Source organism: Prunus persica, chromosome G7, assembly GCF_000346465.2.
Source record: "Prunus persica cultivar Lovell chromosome G7, Prunus_persica_NCBIv2, whole genome shotgun sequence".
NCBI lineage: Eukaryota > Viridiplantae > Streptophyta > Magnoliopsida > Rosales > Rosaceae > Prunus > Prunus persica.
In genome coordinates, this window is record NC_034015.1 from 17,119,819 (window position 1) to 17,138,423 (window position 18,605).

The following is an 18,605-nucleotide window of genomic DNA, read 5'->3' on the forward strand; positions in this document are numbered from 1 at the left end:
AAAACATACTAATGATAAAGTAATAAGGCATTTAGTTTATAAAAAAGAAAATTTTAAATATGATATTTTGCCACGCGACATTTCTATATTTTTTGATATTTTGTTGATCTAATTCTACTTTTTTTTTTTTTTTTAAGGAATCTAATTCTACATTTTGGTAAAATATATAAATAGAAAAAAGTACCAACTGGTCAAAACTAGCAAAGAGTGTTTCATTCATTAAAAATCAGTGAGAACACTGAGAATTACACACCATTTGTGGTCATGAATATCATTTCTATTGTGGATCCCGAATAAAAAAACAAAACTAAGGAATTACAGAAAATGACCAAAGCAAATCCCTCCCTAAACATGGTTATCAAGAAAGACAACCAAAACACATCAGCACTTCAAAACCAGAATCTTAATTTTCCTCCTCAAGAAAGCGCATGTGCTTGCCTTTTGGTGTTGGCAAGCCCTTCAAGCGAAGGGCACTGGGTGAAACAACAGCACCTGAATCAGGACTCTCTGCTGAAAAGTCTTCTTCAACGATTTCAATGTCATCCTCACTGTCATACACAAATCTTGTATGCTTTCCAGCAAACTTGGGGATCATTTTCTTCTCATCAACACAAATGTTGTTTATACCATCACAAAGCTCATCAAGATCATAGCCTCCATCCTGTTCATGTTCTTCAATTTCATAACCTTCATTCAGATTCAGATAATAATCTTCTTCTTCTTCTTCTTCTTCTTCTTCTTCTTCTGCTTGAGCAACTTCTTCTTCATCTTCATCATGGGTGCTAGCATTGACCTGAATTGACCAAATGGAAGCACTATCATCATCTGGTGATGACTTCTCTTTGATTTCAGTAATCACAGAGGAGCACTCTGATGAAACAGAGGAGACTTCAGATTTCTCAGAGAAATCCAGCAGCAGAGACCGGCTGATGATACTCTTTTGTGATTCAAGGCTTTCTTGATTCTTTCCCTCAAAGATGTCACATACTACCTATCACATTTTCATAAATAAAAAGAAATCAGTGATTTGCACTTTTCATTTTGGAGGTAAATGATTAAAGACCCAATCGAAATATTGTCACCAAAATTCCAAATGAAAATAGGAGAAGAACCCACATATAATCTAGTATGAAAAATCTTCAAACACAAAAGGGTTAGAACCCAACCTGAGAAATCAATTGTTCTTGGATAAGTGGAGAAGGCTTCTCGAAACCCACACCACCATTGTTGCTTCCACTTGCATCAACAGAGAGATCAGAGACCTGTGGTGTGTTTGCCGGAGTTGGGGCAAGTAGTCCCATTGGCGAGTTACCAGTAATTCCTTGGAGAAGACGAAGAGGGCGGCTTTCCAATGTGATCTTTGAGAGCTCGGCCTCTTCCTCCACTTGTTGCAAGAGGGTCTTGACTTGACCCCTCAGCAAGGCCTCTCCGGACCCAGGTGTGTTCTTGGCTCTAAAGCTTCTCTGTTTGACTATGGCCGATGATGGGGTCTCCAAGCTTCCCATTGCAAGCCCCACAATCGGAGAATCATTGGTTATATCAATCAGGGCTGATCTGTCTTGCTGTTGCTTCCCATTTCTTGGTCTTGATTTCGATTCAACCTTTTCAGAATCTTCATTCTTCCCTGAAAAAAAGAAACCATGTATCAGTCAGTATAGAGAAACCAAATCTATGGTAAACCCAAGTATCAATAAACCCATTTTCCGATCAAAACTCTATGATTGTTCATATTGAAAAAAGGGGGAAAATGAAAACGAAAACCATTAAACCAAGAAACTGATCAAGACCCATTTTTTATATTCAAAAACTGACTGGTTATTCAAAAGCAAAGAAAAGAAAAGAAAGTGAGAGAACTCACTTGAAAGGGGAATGTTGTTGGTGTTGCTGTTTTGAGCAACCAAAGCCTGAGACCTTGTGACTCTTCTGATTGAAGATGGGGTCTCCATTGGATTTGAATTGAGAAATTCGATGAAAAACGAAATGGGTCGTCGGAAAACTGAAGGCGAAGCAAACAGTGGACGCCGAAAATCAAATTATTGGAAAGCAAGAGAAAAGTCGATATCTTTAGGGCAGAGCTTCGGAGGTTTATAAAGAGGGTTTGGTGAACGGGGTTCTTAAACGGGAATGTGACCGTTGGCGCGTGCGGTTCGTCGTATTTTGACACGTTTGCCAAAACTAGCCGTTGGAGTTTAATTTGAATAGCTGTGGCCTCATCTTTTATTTTCGAGCAATTTAATGGGCCTTGAGATAGGCCTCATCATGATTTGTGTAATTAATTTCCAAGTCTGCCCACCAATTTGCTTCATTATAATTTTTTTTTTGTTATTTCTCGTTGATTGGGATTGAGATAGGAGGAAACATAAAGAAATAATAACCAAAAGATTTTTTTTTTTTTTTGTTATTCAATCGAGATTTCTTACCAAAAAGAAATAATAACCAAATGCAGTTTTTTTTCCCTCCTCTTGAGCTATTATACAAAATGATAAGGTTAATATATATAATTTTTATAGACGTGAATTATGTCAGATGGGGCCAAGACACTGTACTCACTTTCTTGCACCCTAATTCAATCATCCTTCCCATAGAATAGTTTAGTCCACTTTGTCAAAAAGTAGATACAATTTTTTTTTTCTTATGAGATTATACAAGTATAACTTGAAAATGTCAATTTGTATATACATATATATATTTTTATATTACATTCTCATACCACTTTATGTGGCATACGAAGTGAACATCCGCATCAATTAAAAAGTGTCAATAAATTATAAATGAAAAGAAAATGTTAAATTAATTTTAATTGATATAGATGTCCACATCGTCAGTCTCATAAGGTGGTATGAGAATGTAATATACAGTCCCCTTCTATTGAGGGAATTTACGAATTTTTTTCCAACGATCCAAACTATCTATTTTTTAAGTCTACATTCATAGATCATCCTTGCAAAAAATTAGAGAAATCGGAAACCTTTTTAACATCCAATTGTATCCTACAAAATCAATGAACACGATACTTCAAGAAAGTACTAAAATTTCAACAACACAATTGAGTGGTCAAATAATATCGGATTCAAATAATTTTTTGTAGAGATGATATTTGAATGATTATCTAAAACATAGACGATCCGGATGTCCGCACGTTATTATCATGCATATGCTATTGTAAACATGCAAGAAAACAGGGAGGGATAATACATAATACAAAATACATAATGTCCACACAATAATAACATCCGAATGTCCGCATAAGAGAATTTCTGTATATATATTCTATACATGTCAATATTGCTTATATATTTGTATCCAAAGTATTTCTCAACGGACCATCCCAGCCCAAGAATAGGGACGGGCCAGACTTTGACGTTCTGGTGGGTTGGGCCTGTAAGGTGGAGGTAGACTGGGAGTAGTCTGTTAAGAAGGCAAAAAACAAAAAGGAGGAAAATATATTGTGTAAAGAAACGAAAAGAGAAAGTGGGAGGTTGGGAAAGAAATGAGAAGGATTTGGTGGCCAGGTGCGCACACAGCTAAGCGCTTATACTTTATTTGATTGGAGGAATAAGCACAGCTCATATTTGTGTGAACAGCCAGATGCGTACACAAAACCATAAAATTTAATTATTTATTGTGATCCACTCAAGATTTCCTGCTGAATCGTCCTCAGTTCTCTTAATGAGAAATTATAGAATATTATGGTAATATAGTTATATGATATATTTTGTATACGTATTATAATATGAGTAGACGACATGATTTATTTTTCTCCTTTTTAAATAATAGTATTCATAAATATCTAATTAGATTATAACACGTATACAAAATGTATCACATAACTATACTACTGTAGTATTCTATAATTTCTCTAATTTGAATAAACGAAAATTGTATAATAAAATAAGAAGATTTTCATAGTCCGTACATTGCAACTTGCTAGATTGAATTTTGAACGCTGTCGGGATTAATTAAGTCACTGTTAGACAATCTCACTGCTACATGCATGATTAATAATACCTACAAGTGGCTTAAGGAAAAAAAAAAACACCCAACAACATGTATATTTTACACGTTCCTACTTCGTTACTGAAGCTCCTTACAACTTTGAGTGGTATAGCACTTACTGTTGCACATTAATTCGGATAATATTTCATTTTAGTTCTAGGAAACTCTAAATGATATCTGAAATATTTTGTAGATTCTTTTGTATGTAAACTGAAAAAAGTGATATGGATTGATCGTTATGTACATATTATGTCATCGTGTTTCAAGCAGGGGCGGTCCTACACCTAGGGCAAGGGAGGCTGCTGCCTACCCCAAAATTTTCAAAAATAAAAAATACCCATATAGAATAGGCCAACCCATGTGAAACATACAAATCAATGCCCACCCTAAACCCATGTGAAACATACAAATCAATGCCCGCCCAAAAAGTAAGCCATATGTATGCATAACATAAAATTTCTCTTCTCTTTAATTATCTTCTCTTTAATTTCCTACCCCAAAATTTTAAGATTTTGTATATGACAACATTGAATTTAATATATTCTAAATAGGTTAGAAGTTATGTGTTCTAATCTATTCTAGAGTTTACTTAAAGAATGAATTATAATTTGCTGACTTTGTTGAAATTAATTAGGTCTTTGATTTTTGGAATTTTTGTTGAGATATTTGATTTGATATTGGTATTTTTGAGATGTTTTGATTTGTTGGTATGTTAATGTTTGATTAAAGGAATTGATGTTATTATGAGAATTTATTTGATTTTTTTTGTTGAGATGTTGGATTAAATAGGTTATCTTTTGTTATGTCAGATTACAATCCGAATCCCAAGAAAATGAAAAATTTATTGGAAATTTTTTTTAAAGAAAAATAATAGTTTTTTTCTCGCTATATTTTTATTTATGTATAGAGATGCATTTGAGAGTAAGGCTTATTATGTCTTCTTACTGGGTGTATAATTTTATGTTTATTAATAAGATTCACTCATAACCTCAAGTTTTTAATGTAAGTTTGCCCAGTTGAATTTCAAATTCTGAATCCGCCACTCGTTGCAAGTGAAGTTGCTTTGTCAAGGTGTTATATGAGAAAAACTACATCATCTAACAAATAAAATACTCATCGAACAACAAACAAACTCTAAAATAATAATAATAATAATAATACTTTTTATTATAAGAATGAATACAAAAAAGAAAGCTTTTATTTTACAATTCAATTCATTTCTCAATAAAGAGATAATTAACAAGTGTGTGAACTTTATTCTGGTGGAAAACAACCCATATTTATAGATATATGGGATTTTTTGAAATGAAATGATTAATGGAATTAATTAAGGGCATTTTCGGGTTTGATTGCGGGTGGTGAGGCTAGCATAGCAAGGACAAGCCTCATAGTTGCCAGCAGTGCCTGGAGGAACACAGCTACACTTGTCACAGCAACTCCCACAAGCCCTTTTGCACAGACGAGGCCTTGATGATAATTTGCACCTTCCTTCACATGCCACTCCGCAATCTGCACGATTATTTTCATCATTTGCATAATAACATATATTAATTTCGTATAAATTAATATACATATTTACGTTATTATCGTACGAACGTCACGTATTTTTTATTACCTTCTATACAGACGTTCGCATAGAAGAAGAATTTATATACAGATTTTCTGTTATGTATTATCAAATCGTAATATACATACCTAGGGTGGGCGGGGGTAGGGGGCTCGGTGCTCCATTGTTGTTCATCTGAAAATAGTGTAAAGCACAAAAGTTAAAAAAAAACTTGAACCCAAAAAAAAAGAAAAAAAAAAAGAAAAGGAGACATGGATATTACCATGTGGGACTGATGAGCTGCTTCAGTGAGATATTGGAGAACCAGAAAAGAGAAAACAAGGGAAGCCATCATCAGGGTTAATCTTGATGACAAGGCCATATTAATTATATTTATATAGAAAATAGCTATAGCTATAGCAGCTAGTAGAGAGAGAAGATAATTGGGATGTTGTGAAATGAGAGAGAGATCGGAGTGAGTATTTATAGAGAGATTGATCAGAAAAGAGGGGGCGGGGTGGTGCATGGAGTGGCAGTAGGGCGCATGCCTGTCTCCCTAATAATATATTGCCACTAGACCATTATATTATTTTATTTTATTTATGCTAATTTTCAGTCCAAAGGGGTCTCAGCCGAAGTCAAACTGCCAGACTGCTCCCAACTCATCATATTCAAGATTAGGGGAGAGAGAGAAAGAGAGAGAGAGAGATGTGTATGGATTATGATTGGCAATATTGGAGAGGAGTGGTTAATATTATTGGAACACCGACAACTCATAACTTGTGAAGTTGACAAGAAAGGAAGAAGCTGAGAAGAAATGTTGTATTCAAAATGCATCGACAGACGGGTGGATAGTGATATCGACAGACGAGTGGAGCTGTTCTACAATTCAACTTTGTTTCCCAATCCCCGGTGCCAAAAGCAAATGAAACAATACTACTGTAATACTTTGTATATATAAGCTAGCTCCTCACACAGCACTTGAAGTCGTTGCTGCTTATATAATTTAAATCCGTAAACTCGTAAGTTTGTAACTCAAGTGATTAACAACATTTACGCTTTTCCTTAATGAAATCATTGCTGCTTCTATAATTTAAACCGATAAACTCCTAAGTTTGTAACTCAAATGATTGTGGGTCAACTCACTCTACAGAAATTTGATGTCGGCACTGTTTGACTTTGCTGTGTGAAACATATATGGGCCAGCCCACTATACTGATCTTTTCTGCTTTTCTGCTTTTCTGCTCTGTTATTGCTCATACATAGTGGGCCTCTTGTAAAAGCCCTGTTCTGTGGTGGAGAAAAGACACACAGGAAAGATGTGGCCAATTTTTGTTTGTCTGCTTTTATTTTGAATACAAGAATATTAATCTAATCTAAATTATGAGAAGGGGACGTTCTAACTAACTTGAGTATGCCTAAATATAATATATATATATTTATATAATGGTCCTAGTGGCAATATATTTTAGTGTTTGCTTATTAGAGAGAGCATAATAAATTTATACCTCAAATTCATGTGTTGTTAGGTCTTTACCAACTTTATTTGAGAGTTTGAATAAATTATTCGCTACCTAAAAGAGCTTGTTACTCTAACAAACCCTTCAAACTTTATTGCTCACTCTTTAGACTATGTATACGTATTATATTATTATTATCACACTCTAATTTTATTCTTTGATTTTTTAGATATCACATCAAAAGAGCTTTCCTTCTTTTTTTCTTTTTTTCTTTTTCTTTTTCTAATGAAAAAGTGACATGCGGATGCGGGGTCTATATTATGTGGTGCCGTTTTATCAGCAAATTTGTTATGGGTTGGTCTGGGTTGGGGCTAGCTAGAATTCTAGGTGGCACAGTGACTAAAATGAACCGTGGAATTTGAGTTTGCATTGTTTTGATATCTTGTTTATTATAGATTTAGGCCGAATTTTATCATGAAATATTATTTGTGATTTCTGAGTTCATCCCACCTGATAGCCAAAAACAACAAATTAGGAATTGAGCTGCTTGGTTGATTATTTGCTTTGAACCCTTTTATATAAGAAGAACTCTTTAAGGGCTCGTTTAGTATATTGGATTATTTGCTTTGAACCCTTAAAATATATATATATAAAAAGGAAACATCGAACACTTTCTACTCCTCACCTATCGTTCTTAAATAAAAAATAAAAAATTTATCCTCCAAAAAAAGTACTTTCTTCATTCAAAACAAAACAAAAAAAACCTCATGACTTCTTCTTTCTCTTAAACTCTGATTTTCGGACCACCAAAAAGTAAGTTAGCAAATGAGGGATATAAAGATTGGATACATCTTAGTGGCTGACTTAAAGAGCATGAGACAAGTATTGAACATATCAATCATATGAGCACTTGGATTGATTTTCGTATTATATTGCAAGAAAAAAAAAAACAATTGATGGAGTTGTTCAAAACCGAATCAAGAAAGAGAAAGAGCATTGGAGGAACTTATTAAAAATATTAATTTCAATTGTGAAATATCTCGGAAAATATAGTTTGGCTTTTCGTGCAAGTAATGAGAAGATCCACGATATTAACAATAGAAATTGTAAAGGAGCCACTAGTATAGTGGTTTGGAATATTTACTCCCTCAAGCAAGGTTCGAGTCCTAGCATCCGTGTTTTGTGTGTAAGTTTAATATGTTATCGCCCCTTTCAATAGGAAAGGTCCTCAAAAAAAAATAAAAAAATAAAAAAATTTATAGGGCAAGTTGAAATAATTGCAGAGTGGGATCCAGTTATGAAGAGCATGTTCGACGTATGGATGATAAAGAGACTCATTATCTTAGCTATAAGATTCAAAATGAATTGGTATATTTGTTAGCTTTTGAACTCAAAAGTGCAATCATTAAAAAGATTTAAGAAACTAGATATTTTTCTATGATTCTTGATTGTACTCCAGATGCTAGCAACCAAGAACAAGCGAGTTTGATAGTAAGATGTGTGGATGTTTCTACTAATCCAATAAAGGTTGAAGAATTTTTTTGAAATTTTGGATTGTGATTGATGCAACAGGACAAGGACATTTTGAAAAGTCGCAACTTGATATTGATAATGTGAAAGGACAAAGTTATGACAATGGATCAAATATGAGTGGGAAATACCAAGGTGTCCAAAGAAAACTTTTGGATGTAAATCCTAGAGCATTGTACACACCTTATGGTTGTCAAAGTCTTAACTTAACACTTTGTGATATTACAAACTCTTGTGGAAAAGCGAAAGGCTTTTTTGTAGTCAAACAACGTATTTATACATTGTTTGTTGATTCTACAAATCGGTGGAAGATGTTGAAAGATAATATTAAACACTTAACTCTGAAATCGTTGTCAGTTACATGTTGGGAAAGTCGTATTGAAAGTGTAAGAGCAATAAGATTCCAAGCTCCATATTTAAGAGAAGCTTTACTTCAGCTAGCAGAAAGTGGCGGTGACTCCAAAATAACAAGTGAAGCTAATTCTTTGGCAACATATGAACTTGAAAATTTTGAGTTCTTATTGGGGATGGTTATTTGTTATGATATATTAGGTGCTGTCAATGTAGTTAGCAAAAACTTACAATCTGTAGATATGCTTATTGATGTTGCTATTGATAAAGTGAAAGGGTTGATTACTTTTTTTTGAAAAGCATAGAGAAAATGGGTTTACAAAAGCTATGTGTACTGCTAACGAAATTGCTACTAACATGGGAATTGACCCGGTGTTTCCTGAGAAGCGAAAAAGTTCGTAGAAAAAAATATTTTGATGAGACTACTGGTGAGCCATCCCAATCAGTTCCTGAATCAAATGAAGAAATGTTTAGAATTGATTATTTCTTATATGTAGTGAATTAAGCTATTGGTTCTTTACAAAGAAGATTTCAACAATATCAAGAGTATGATAATATTTTTGGGTTTTTGTTTACTTCAGAGAAGTTAAATTCATTGGATGACTGCGATTTGAAGAATTATTGCAGTCATCTAGAAAGTATTTTGAAAAATGATAAGTTTTCTGATGTCGATGAGGAGGATTTATTTGTTGAGTTGAAAGTTTTACGGAGGGTTTTACTAAAAGAAAATATCACAGCTACTGCAATATTAAATTTCTTGAAAAGATTAAATTTTTTTCCAAATGCATTCATTGCATACAGATATCTATTGACTATGAATGTTACTCTTGCATCTGCAGAAAAAAGTTTTTCAAAATTAAAATTATTAAAATCATACTTGCGATCAACTATGTCGCAAGAAATATTAAACGGACTAGCTTTGATTTCAATTGAAAGTGAACTTCTAGAAAAAGTTGATTATGAACCTTTGATTGATGATTTCTCTTCTAAAAATTCAAGAAGATCAATTTTCAGACATTAGGATTGTAATGGCTGTGTTTTTTTTTTTTTCTTTTGGGGAAAAAGCTCTTGTAATAGTTTTAATTCTTCAAATAAAGATAGCAAATACAATGTGAATGATTTTTTGGTAGTCAGGTATGTTTTTGTTGTTGCTTTTGTATTTAATGCAATATAATCTAATTTGTTAATGACATATGTATGCAACTACTCTTTAATTTGTGATTGCCAAATTTTTTAATTAAACAAATTGCTTATTGGAGACAGAAAGGACCTTATAGGGGCACAAGGAGATTATTTTTGTACCAAACATTTAACCTTATCAAATGAAAATATTTAAATTTTTATGAATTTGATTTCTAATTGTCATTACATATTTATTGATGGTGACTTTTAGTTATAAAAAAATTGTTTATGACATTAAGTTAGGACAAATTTTTATTTATAGTATTTTCGTATTAGATTATGTGAGGCTCCAATTTAAATTTCGCATGGAGCCCTTAAAATTTCAGAGACAACCCTGTTCGCAGGAAAAAAAAGTATCTCCTTACCAGTAAGAAGACAAGCAATATCCATCAAGTAATGACACTTTGGTGAGTCAAAGTGGGGTTCCGTCCAAGGAATGACAGTCAAAACAATAGCTTAAAAGGCAATGGAATAGCAATACTTACATGGAAATCCAGCTACCTATGATATTCAAAGAGAAAGCGCACTCCTCTATTTATTCTCACAAGAAGAAGAGCTAGTGAAATGGACCATTTCTTCATGTTAGCAGAGGAAAGAAAAGAGGCCCACTGTGAGAAGAGAGAGTAATTCAGTTGCTAACAAGCGCAGGTTTTTCGTTAAATGGTTGGTGACTGACTGGTGGGTGAGAAGTGGGACAAAACCAAAGTCATATATCATGATTCATCATGACCACCATTGCAATATTATTGTATGTAACACAACAAAGTGGTGGGTAGGCACGTGCATGGCTAGCTCATACATACTATTACATACATAAGAGTCTTATGACAACACTAGTTAGGTGAAGATCACGTGACGCGACTTCAGCCCACACAACCTGTTGCTTTTTCTCAATTCTAATTCTTCAATTAAATCTTCTTTTCATATATTTTATTATATTTAGTTTAGTTTATCAAGTGGCGGTCAAATCTTCCCATCGGATTTTATGTTCTCTTGCTCCATTTTCCACTTTTGTCAGCTGAATGCTCAACCAATCTACTCCCAATGGTTTGATTGACCACACCAAAATCCCCTTTCCCTTGCTCCTCTGTGAACGGAACTTGCACATCTGCTGAAAAATTCTTGAGTTTACAGACGTATATAATTAAGATGTCGCCAAAAAAGTTTTACTCATAATTATTATTTATTATTAGAATGGCTCCCTTTATAATTTCCGTAAAAAACTCAATACAAAATTGGCTACACAGCCATCATTGCATTTAATATTTACCCCCAAGAAAGATTGTGACATTCTATTTCGGTCCAAGGCCTTGTATGGTTTGTACAAGTGACGCGATGCATGATTTTTAAAACAACTCCAAATCTCCATACATGGACGCATCAAATTACTTTATATACATATAATAAAATGAATTAATTTGTACAAAATTCTTCTGAAATTATGTACAATCTGTGTGCTTGAAACCTCCTAATAAAAAAATTAAAACAAAGAAAGCCAAAAGGGTTTGGTAGCTGTGCAGCTAATGAGACTGTAAGAGCTCACTCACGAGCCATGAGGTAGTTGGAGCGGTCCCCTTAATTTTAACACTTAAAAACTCAATTTTTATTTTTTTTGTCAATAAAAACTCAATATATAAATCACACGCCCTAAACAACAATTTAAACATCAAATTCCTTTTCTCTCCAACACCAAAACCACACAAACAAACAGACCTAACACATTGAACAAGCATGGCTCCTGCTACTACTCTCACCTCCATAGCAGGGGAGAAAACCCTGCAACAAAAATTTGTCCGGGACGAAGATGAGCGCCCCAAGGTTGCCTACAACAACTTCAGCAATGAAATCCCGATCATTTCGCTTGCCGGGATCGACGAGGTGGAAGGCCGCCGGGCTGATATTTGCAAGAAGATTGTGGAGGCTTGTGAGGATTGGGGTATTTTCCAGATTGTTGATCATGGAGTTGATACCAAGCTCATCTCGGAAATGACCGGTCTCGCCAGAGAGTTCTTCGCTCTGCCCTCGGAGGAGAAGCTTCGTTTTGACATGTCCGGCGGCAAAAAGGGTGGTTTCATCGTCTCCAGCCATTTACAGGTAACCCAAAATAGAATTCACGAATCACAACTCCGAGTCTCTTGCTTTGATTGATACCATAATAGAAAAAAAAAAAAAATATATATATATATATATATATATATATAGACGGAAGATTAATTTTTATTTTAAACACGTAGTTTATTACTGTTTTTGAAAACTTAAGCCATTGAATTATGATTTTAGGTTTTAATAAGATTTTTGAAAGCTGAAGCTGTTAGAACATGAACGGGTCATTGTTTTATATTGTAACACATTTGGACTATAATTTTAGGGAGAAGCTGTGCAAGATTGGCGCGAAATTGTGACATACTTCTCATACCCAATCCGGCACCGGGACTATTCGAGGTGGCCGGACAAGCCGGAAGGATGGAGAGAGGTGACACAGAAGTACAGCGACGAGCTGATGGGGCTGGCATGCAAGCTTTTGGGGGTGTTATCAGAAGCCATGGGACTGGACACAGAGGCATTGACAAAGGCGTGTGTAGACATGGACCAAAAAGTTGTGGTCAATTTCTACCCAAAATGCCCCCAACCCGACCTCACCCTTGGCCTGAAGCGCCACACTGACCCAGGCACAATTACCCTTTTGCTCCAAGACCAGGTTGGTGGCCTCCAGGCTACCAGGGATGATGGGAAGACGTGGATCACCGTTCAACCAGTGGAAGGAGCCTTCGTGGTCAATCTTGGGGACCATGGTCATGTGAGTATTTATGATTTACATTGTCACTTAAATCGAATTAATTATATTATACATAATTTACTGTCACATTATAATGTAGATATGAGTTACGTCAATTTGATCTACTTTTTCGTACGTTATCATGGTGGTAGGCAGTGGTCATTTTATTTATGTGAATAATGGTGATAGGGACCTATGTTTATATCTTCCTTATATTTAGTAGTTTGTTGAAATATTGATTATGAAACAATGAAAATGACACGTGTACAATTGCGCGTGTTGTTGGGAGTCCAATGTAACATAAGAAAATGTATATTGTTTATTTTCGCACGCATATATAATTAGAAATCACTCACATCCGCATAAACGAGTAACATTCTTTTATTAGTATTCATTTCTCTGAATTAATTTATAGCATTTATGGAAAATAAAATCACGGGTTTGAGTCAATTTAATTGATTGGTTTTGTACACAATTGTAATGTGAGCAGTTTCTGAGCAATGGGAGGTTCAAGAATGCTGATCACCAAGCAGTTGTGAACTCAAACAGCAGCAGGCTGTCCATAGCCACATTCCAAAACCCAGCTCAAGAAGCTACAGTCTACCCACTGAGCATCAGAGAGGGAGAGAAGCCCATTCTAGAGGGGCCAATCACCTACACAGAGATGTACAAGAAGAAGATGACCAAGGACCTTGAGCTTGCCAGGCTCAAAAAGCTGGCCAAGGAGCAACAATTGCAGGACTCGGAGAAGGAGGGCAAGCCAAAGGATGATATTTTTGCTTAGCCACCTCAGTTTCTCTCAAAGCTTGCTCTTGTTATGCTACTGGATACTTGTACCTTTGCCGTCTAGTTCTTCTATGTGCTTAGCCAGTGGATGATATTTTTGCTTAGCCACCTCAGTTTCTCTCAAGGCTTGCTCGTGTTATGCTACTGGATACTTGTACCTTTGCCTTCTAGTTCTTCTATGTGCTTATATATGCAATTTGCTTAATTTGTGTGTTTTGGGGCGTTGGAAAAGTTTGGTCAATTTGTGAGTCAATTTGTGAGTCATATTTTATGTTAAATTAATAGAAAAATAATTTCTACTAAGCACATGCTCTATAAAATTATTAGAGCAGTGAGCTCGCTCCTTTAGGCCATCTCCAGTCATAAGGCTAAATGTAGACCATAGCTAAAAATTTGGCCCTTCAAAATATTAATTTTTTTTAAAATAGTACAGGGCTAAATTTTTTCATCTCAAGCCATGCAGGGCTATATTTTTGGGTTCTTCTTATTTTATTATTTTGAGAAAAACTACGGTACAACACTCATACATTCCATGTATAACAAGATTTCTGATAAGATTTTGTGTCCACATGACACGTCTTATCCTGAATGAATCTTAATAATTTTTCGGGCTACGATTTTTGAGTGACACGTGTTGAATTTTTTATAATTTTTTCTTAAATAACACAAATTGAAACATTTGAAACATTTGAAACATTTAAAAAGTATGTGTGAAAACATGAATTGAAAACATTTTAAACATTTTAAACATAATTGAAAACATTTTAAACATTTTAAACATGAATTGCAAATATTTTAAACATTTTAAAACATTTAAAACATGAATTGAAAACATTTTAAACATGTTAAACAAGAATTGAAAACATTTTAAACATTTTAAAACATTGAAAACATAATTTTTCGGGCTCCAACAGTCATGACTAGTAATTTTTTATAATTTTTTCTTAAATAACACGAATTGAAAATATTTAAAAAGGTGACCACACTTTTTTTTTAAAATTTAAAAAAGGATGGGTTTCAATGGTCTGTGACCTCCAACGGTTATGACCATTAATTTTTTTTATAAATTTTTCTTAAACAACATGAATTGAAAATATTTAAAAAGGCTTTTATATATATATATATATAGCTGACGTTATCGATGACGTAAGCACTTTTAATATTGGCTATTGGATATGCTCACACTTGATGATTTATCTTCTTCAAAAGCATATGCATGGGGTTCACAAAAAATTTAGCCTAGGCCAAAGTTGGGCTATGTGGCCCAGTTAGAGGGCTAAAGGGCCAAATGTGGCCCTCCAAATTTGACCACAATTTTGTTTAACTTATAATTGAACATAAATTTTGTATTATTTTAAGGCTATATTTGAAATATACCCCATAACTAGAGATGTTCTTATACTAAGTTCGAACTCACCCCAACTACAAAGCCAACAGGCCCCATCATTAACTAATGCGGAGAAGATGTAGTATAGTGATAATTAAATGAAGGTACTGGCGGATCAGGAACTTTTTTGTGATGGAAGGGTGGTGAGGTTTTGGAGAGAGAGAGAGAGAGAGAGAGAGAGAGAGGCGGTCATAGTGCATGGTGGGGTTTTGGCTTGGAGAGGAATAATGGTGATAATTTGGGTAGGGGTTTAGCGAAAGTTGGGGGACCACTTCAATCAATAACTCAATTGATAATAAAATATCTTTATAATTTAAACAATATCAATGTCATTTATAAGTTATAGAAAGAATAGCATTACAATTAACTTATAATTATTGCCGATGATGTTTTATATCATGAAAATGTTGCCTTATCAAAAAATTGAAATTGGCATTTGCTAAATAAGAAGGAAAAAAAAAAAAAAAACCATGATACTTATTTTGAATTGCCGTTTGATCAAGAAGAAAAATAGAGCGGCACTACCAGACCTAAATTTGCAGGTTGGATGGCAATCTTTTATAAGAAGTTGGTTTTTTAATTATATATATATATATAATTTTAAATCTGTTTAAAAAAATTGAATAAAGCCTTTGCAGCCCACGAATTGCAACCCTTTTTAATCTGTTTATAATCAATCCTTTTTTAAAAGCCTTTGCATTGCATACCTTGGGTTGGACTCGGATTAAAATGCTACTAACAAATCCAGCTTGTACTAGCTTGGAGCTGACTTATGGGTTGGACATGAGTCGTGACCCAATCACAGCCCATATAATCCATGTAAGGATTATAGCGGGAAAAACTCACACATAAAAACAGAAAAAACCAAACCAAAACAAAATAAAAAGACAAACATAACCCAGTAAGCTTCTTTATAGCAGGAAAATCTAGTTACCAAAGGTCTTTAAAAAATTGCCAATGAGGGTTGGTTGAGTTGGTAAGGATCGTTCTCTTCGCTATTAAAGTCTAGATTCAAGTTCCGCTGCCGACAATCCCTCTTAGTGAGTAATCTGTAAAAACTAAAAAAAGAGCTAAGATTCCCTAGATTTTTTATCATAAAAAACGAAGTCTTTAAAAAGTCACGAGCTAAAACTTTTTTTTGGGTCCATTGAGAACCAAGTATTGTATCTAAAAAGTTTAAATCACATGCTAAATTTGTGAAGCGCACGCACCATCACACATTACAAACTCATCTTTTCTTGAGATCGGTGTTGGATTGGACCTTGTCAAAGTGTAACTTTAATTTCTCTATTTACAATTGTTCGTAGGAATCTCTTTCAGATAATTTATCACAAACACCAAAAAATAAAAAAAATAAAAATCATAATTGAATTTCAAAACTCATAATGACATCTCTAAATTCAATATTAAAGAATTGTAAACTTGCTATAATAATATTAAAGATGCATTTGGCGCTTAATTAATTTTGTCTCCTAATTAGTTTCAGTGGTGTGTGAATGAGATTAGGCTTTTTATAGAATTTGGTGATGAAAGCCGCATATTAAAAAAGTAGGAGATTCTCCAATCTCCTTCCCAAAGCCAAACACAAAAGCTATGTGAAAGCCAACGACACACGCATGTACATGTTTATATTGTATATATGTCGATCGTTTCAAATTTTGAAGTGGAGACTGGAGAGTGAGACTTACAACAAGTCTTGTTACTTGACTTAATTTCTAGGCTGATAAAGTTTCTAATTAACCAACTGTAAAATTTCCTATTTTTACTTTAACATACGGAATTCGCATTTTATTGTAGGGGAAAATATTTGAATTTATTTTTTTGGTCGAAAGGGGATATTCAATAAAACTAGAACTTCACTCAAAACGGAGAGAGCACAGAATTACAAAATAAGCAACTCAGTAAAAAAGCATAGCAGAACAACTTCGAGTAAACCTAATCGAATCGCTTTATCTAATTATTAGAGAGTTTGATTGACCTAATAATGAGCAGATTTTAAGTTTAAAAAATCATAAATTGCTATGTACAAATTGACTTACAGGTTGTAACTAAAATTAAAAAATAAACTTAATTTTAAATTAACATGACCGAACTTAATTTTGAGTTAACGTGATCAGACAACCTGACTCAATTTTTTCTTGAACTGTTGTGGATAGTTAAGAAGATGCATATACAGAATGCCACGTGCACCACCGGCACATCACTGCTTGATTGCGTGTGTTTGTCCACATCCACATGTACAAATATTTTACGGGGCGCTAGCAAACCTCCAATAAAAGGCGATTGGTTTGCTTTGCTTTGCCTTTATAATATTGTGAGTGCGAAAAAAAACCAAATTGTTGTGTTCATACTGCCAAAAGTCCTTACTTCTTCAGTTGAAAATTGTTTACTTTTTTTGTTTTGCCTTTATCACTCCGCAAAAGTTGAAAAGTGTTTTTGAGAATTATTGGTTTGACTACGGCCCAGGCCAATGCACACATATGCTTGCTGGTCAAAATAAAATAAATATAAAGAAATAAATAGAGCTTATATGATAACAAAACTCATTTTTTTTAAAAAAAATGTGAAGAAAAATAATACTAAACTAATTTCCAGCTGATTCTAACAAATTAGATCATTAATAAAAAGAAAATTATTTTCATAGATTAAAACCGAAGTTTACTTTAGTCGATTTCATGAGTAACATATCAAATTCCATCAATCGAATCGCTTAAAGGAATTCTTGGTTTCATACATACATTGAAATCCAAGTCTATTTTAGTAAGTCAAAGTTTTATTTTTATTTTTATTTGTGTCATGTCTCAATATTTTCTTACCAGTTTTCAGGAGTATATACTTAACGGTGCCATATTTATTCCTATTGTCTGTAACAATATTTAAAGAATGTTAATTAAATTCCATGTGTTAAGATTTGAATAACCTGTATTTTGGATTCAATATTCAATGTGAAGACTTTTCTTTTTGATAAACTGCATTTTTTATTTTTTGTTTTTGTTTTTTGTTTTGGTTAGTGGCAAGAGCACTAGATCATCCATCCATTCAATTGACTATGTCATACACCAGATATAATTTAAAAACTCAGGATAATCCTCCAACCAACCAACCAAACAAGAAATCATTTATTTAGTTTTCAAAGTAATATGACTTTTTTTGGCTAACGTTCTCTGGGGTGTTAATTATATCAATTATTTCGTCAAATTAAGGGTTATTTTCGTCTATCTAAAGTTAGGATTTACTTTGACCCATATTCACTATGGCCCTTGTCTCATAATTATCCCTTCAACTATTTCTGATAAACTAGATCCCAACCCAGTGCTCATGCCTATTTGTGACAAATTGACATTTGAGAGTTTATTCGCATGAAACTAAAGTTTAAGAAACCTAACAAAAGACTCACTAGTGTAGTGGTATAGAGTATTTATTTTCTCAGACAAAGTCCTGACATCCGTGTAGTGTGTGTGAGTTTAGTATGCTATCGTTCCTCTCAATAAGAAATGTCCTGAAAAAAAAACAAAAAAACGTTAAAGGAAGCTCAAATATTACACATTCACATTTGAGTTTTTGGAGATGTCCAAAGACCAAGTCCACACA

At 33.9% G+C, this 18,605-nt stretch overlaps 3 protein-coding genes across 3 annotated transcripts; 1 reads left to right on the plus strand and 2 right to left on the minus strand.

Annotated features, from left to right (window-relative positions):
- Window positions 189-2,065, minus strand: LOC18770988 (ribosome quality control complex subunit 2). The gene is made up of 3 exons (XM_007204299.2): window positions 1,859-2,065; window positions 1,167-1,624; window positions 189-991 (listed from the first exon to the last, which is right to left on the minus strand). The coding sequence occupies exons 1-3, from the start codon at window positions 1,944-1,946 to the stop codon at window positions 404-406; spliced, it is 1,134 nt and encodes a 377-aa protein (XP_007204361.1). The 5' UTR covers window positions 1,947-2,065; the 3' UTR covers window positions 189-403.
- LOC18771377 (gibberellin-regulated protein 11) lies at window positions 5,140-6,016 on the minus strand. The gene is made up of 3 exons (XM_020568094.1): window positions 5,826-6,016; window positions 5,692-5,737; window positions 5,140-5,505 (listed from the first exon to the last, which is right to left on the minus strand). Exons 1-3 carry the CDS (start codon window positions 5,922-5,924, stop codon window positions 5,324-5,326), a joined length of 327 nt encoding a protein of 108 aa, XP_020423683.1. The 5' UTR covers window positions 5,925-6,016; the 3' UTR covers window positions 5,140-5,323.
- On the plus strand, window positions 11,532-13,930 carry LOC18770366 (naringenin,2-oxoglutarate 3-dioxygenase). The gene is made up of 3 exons (XM_007202045.2): window positions 11,532-12,159; window positions 12,434-12,862; window positions 13,332-13,930. The coding sequence occupies exons 1-3, from the start codon at window positions 11,797-11,799 to the stop codon at window positions 13,623-13,625; spliced, it is 1,086 nt and encodes a 361-aa protein (XP_007202107.1). The 5' UTR covers window positions 11,532-11,796; the 3' UTR covers window positions 13,626-13,930.

Coding starts and splice junctions, on each gene's coding strand:
- LOC18770988 (XM_007204299.2), bottom strand. CDS start 1,946: ATGGAGACCCCATCTTCAATCAGAAGAGTCACAAGGTCTCAGGCTTTG. Junction 1,625..1,858: donor CAACAACATTCCCCTTTCAA/GTGAGTTCTCTC, acceptor TCTTTTTTTCAG/GGAAGAATGAAGATTCTGAA. Junction 992..1,166: donor AAGAACAATTGATTTCTCAG/GTTGGGTTCTAA, acceptor AAAATGTGATAG/GTAGTATGTGACATCTTTGA.
- LOC18770366 (XM_007202045.2), top strand. CDS start 11,797: ATGGCTCCTGCTACTACTCTCACCTCCATAGCAGGGGAGAAAACCCTG. Junction 12,160..12,433: donor TCGTCTCCAGCCATTTACAG/GTAACCCAAAAT, acceptor CTATAATTTTAG/GGAGAAGCTGTGCAAGATTG. Junction 12,863..13,331: donor ATCTTGGGGACCATGGTCAT/GTGAGTATTTAT, acceptor TAATGTGAGCAG/TTTCTGAGCAATGGGAGGTT.
- LOC18771377 (XM_020568094.1), bottom strand. CDS start 5,924: ATGGCCTTGTCATCAAGATTAACCCTGATGATGGCTTCCCTTGTTTTC. Junction 5,738..5,825: donor CAGCTCATCAGTCCCACATG/GTAATATCCATG, acceptor CACTATTTTCAG/ATGAACAACAATGGAGCACC. Junction 5,506..5,691: donor CCTACCCCCGCCCACCCTAG/GTATGTATATTA, acceptor ATAATCGTGCAG/ATTGCGGAGTGGCATGTGAA.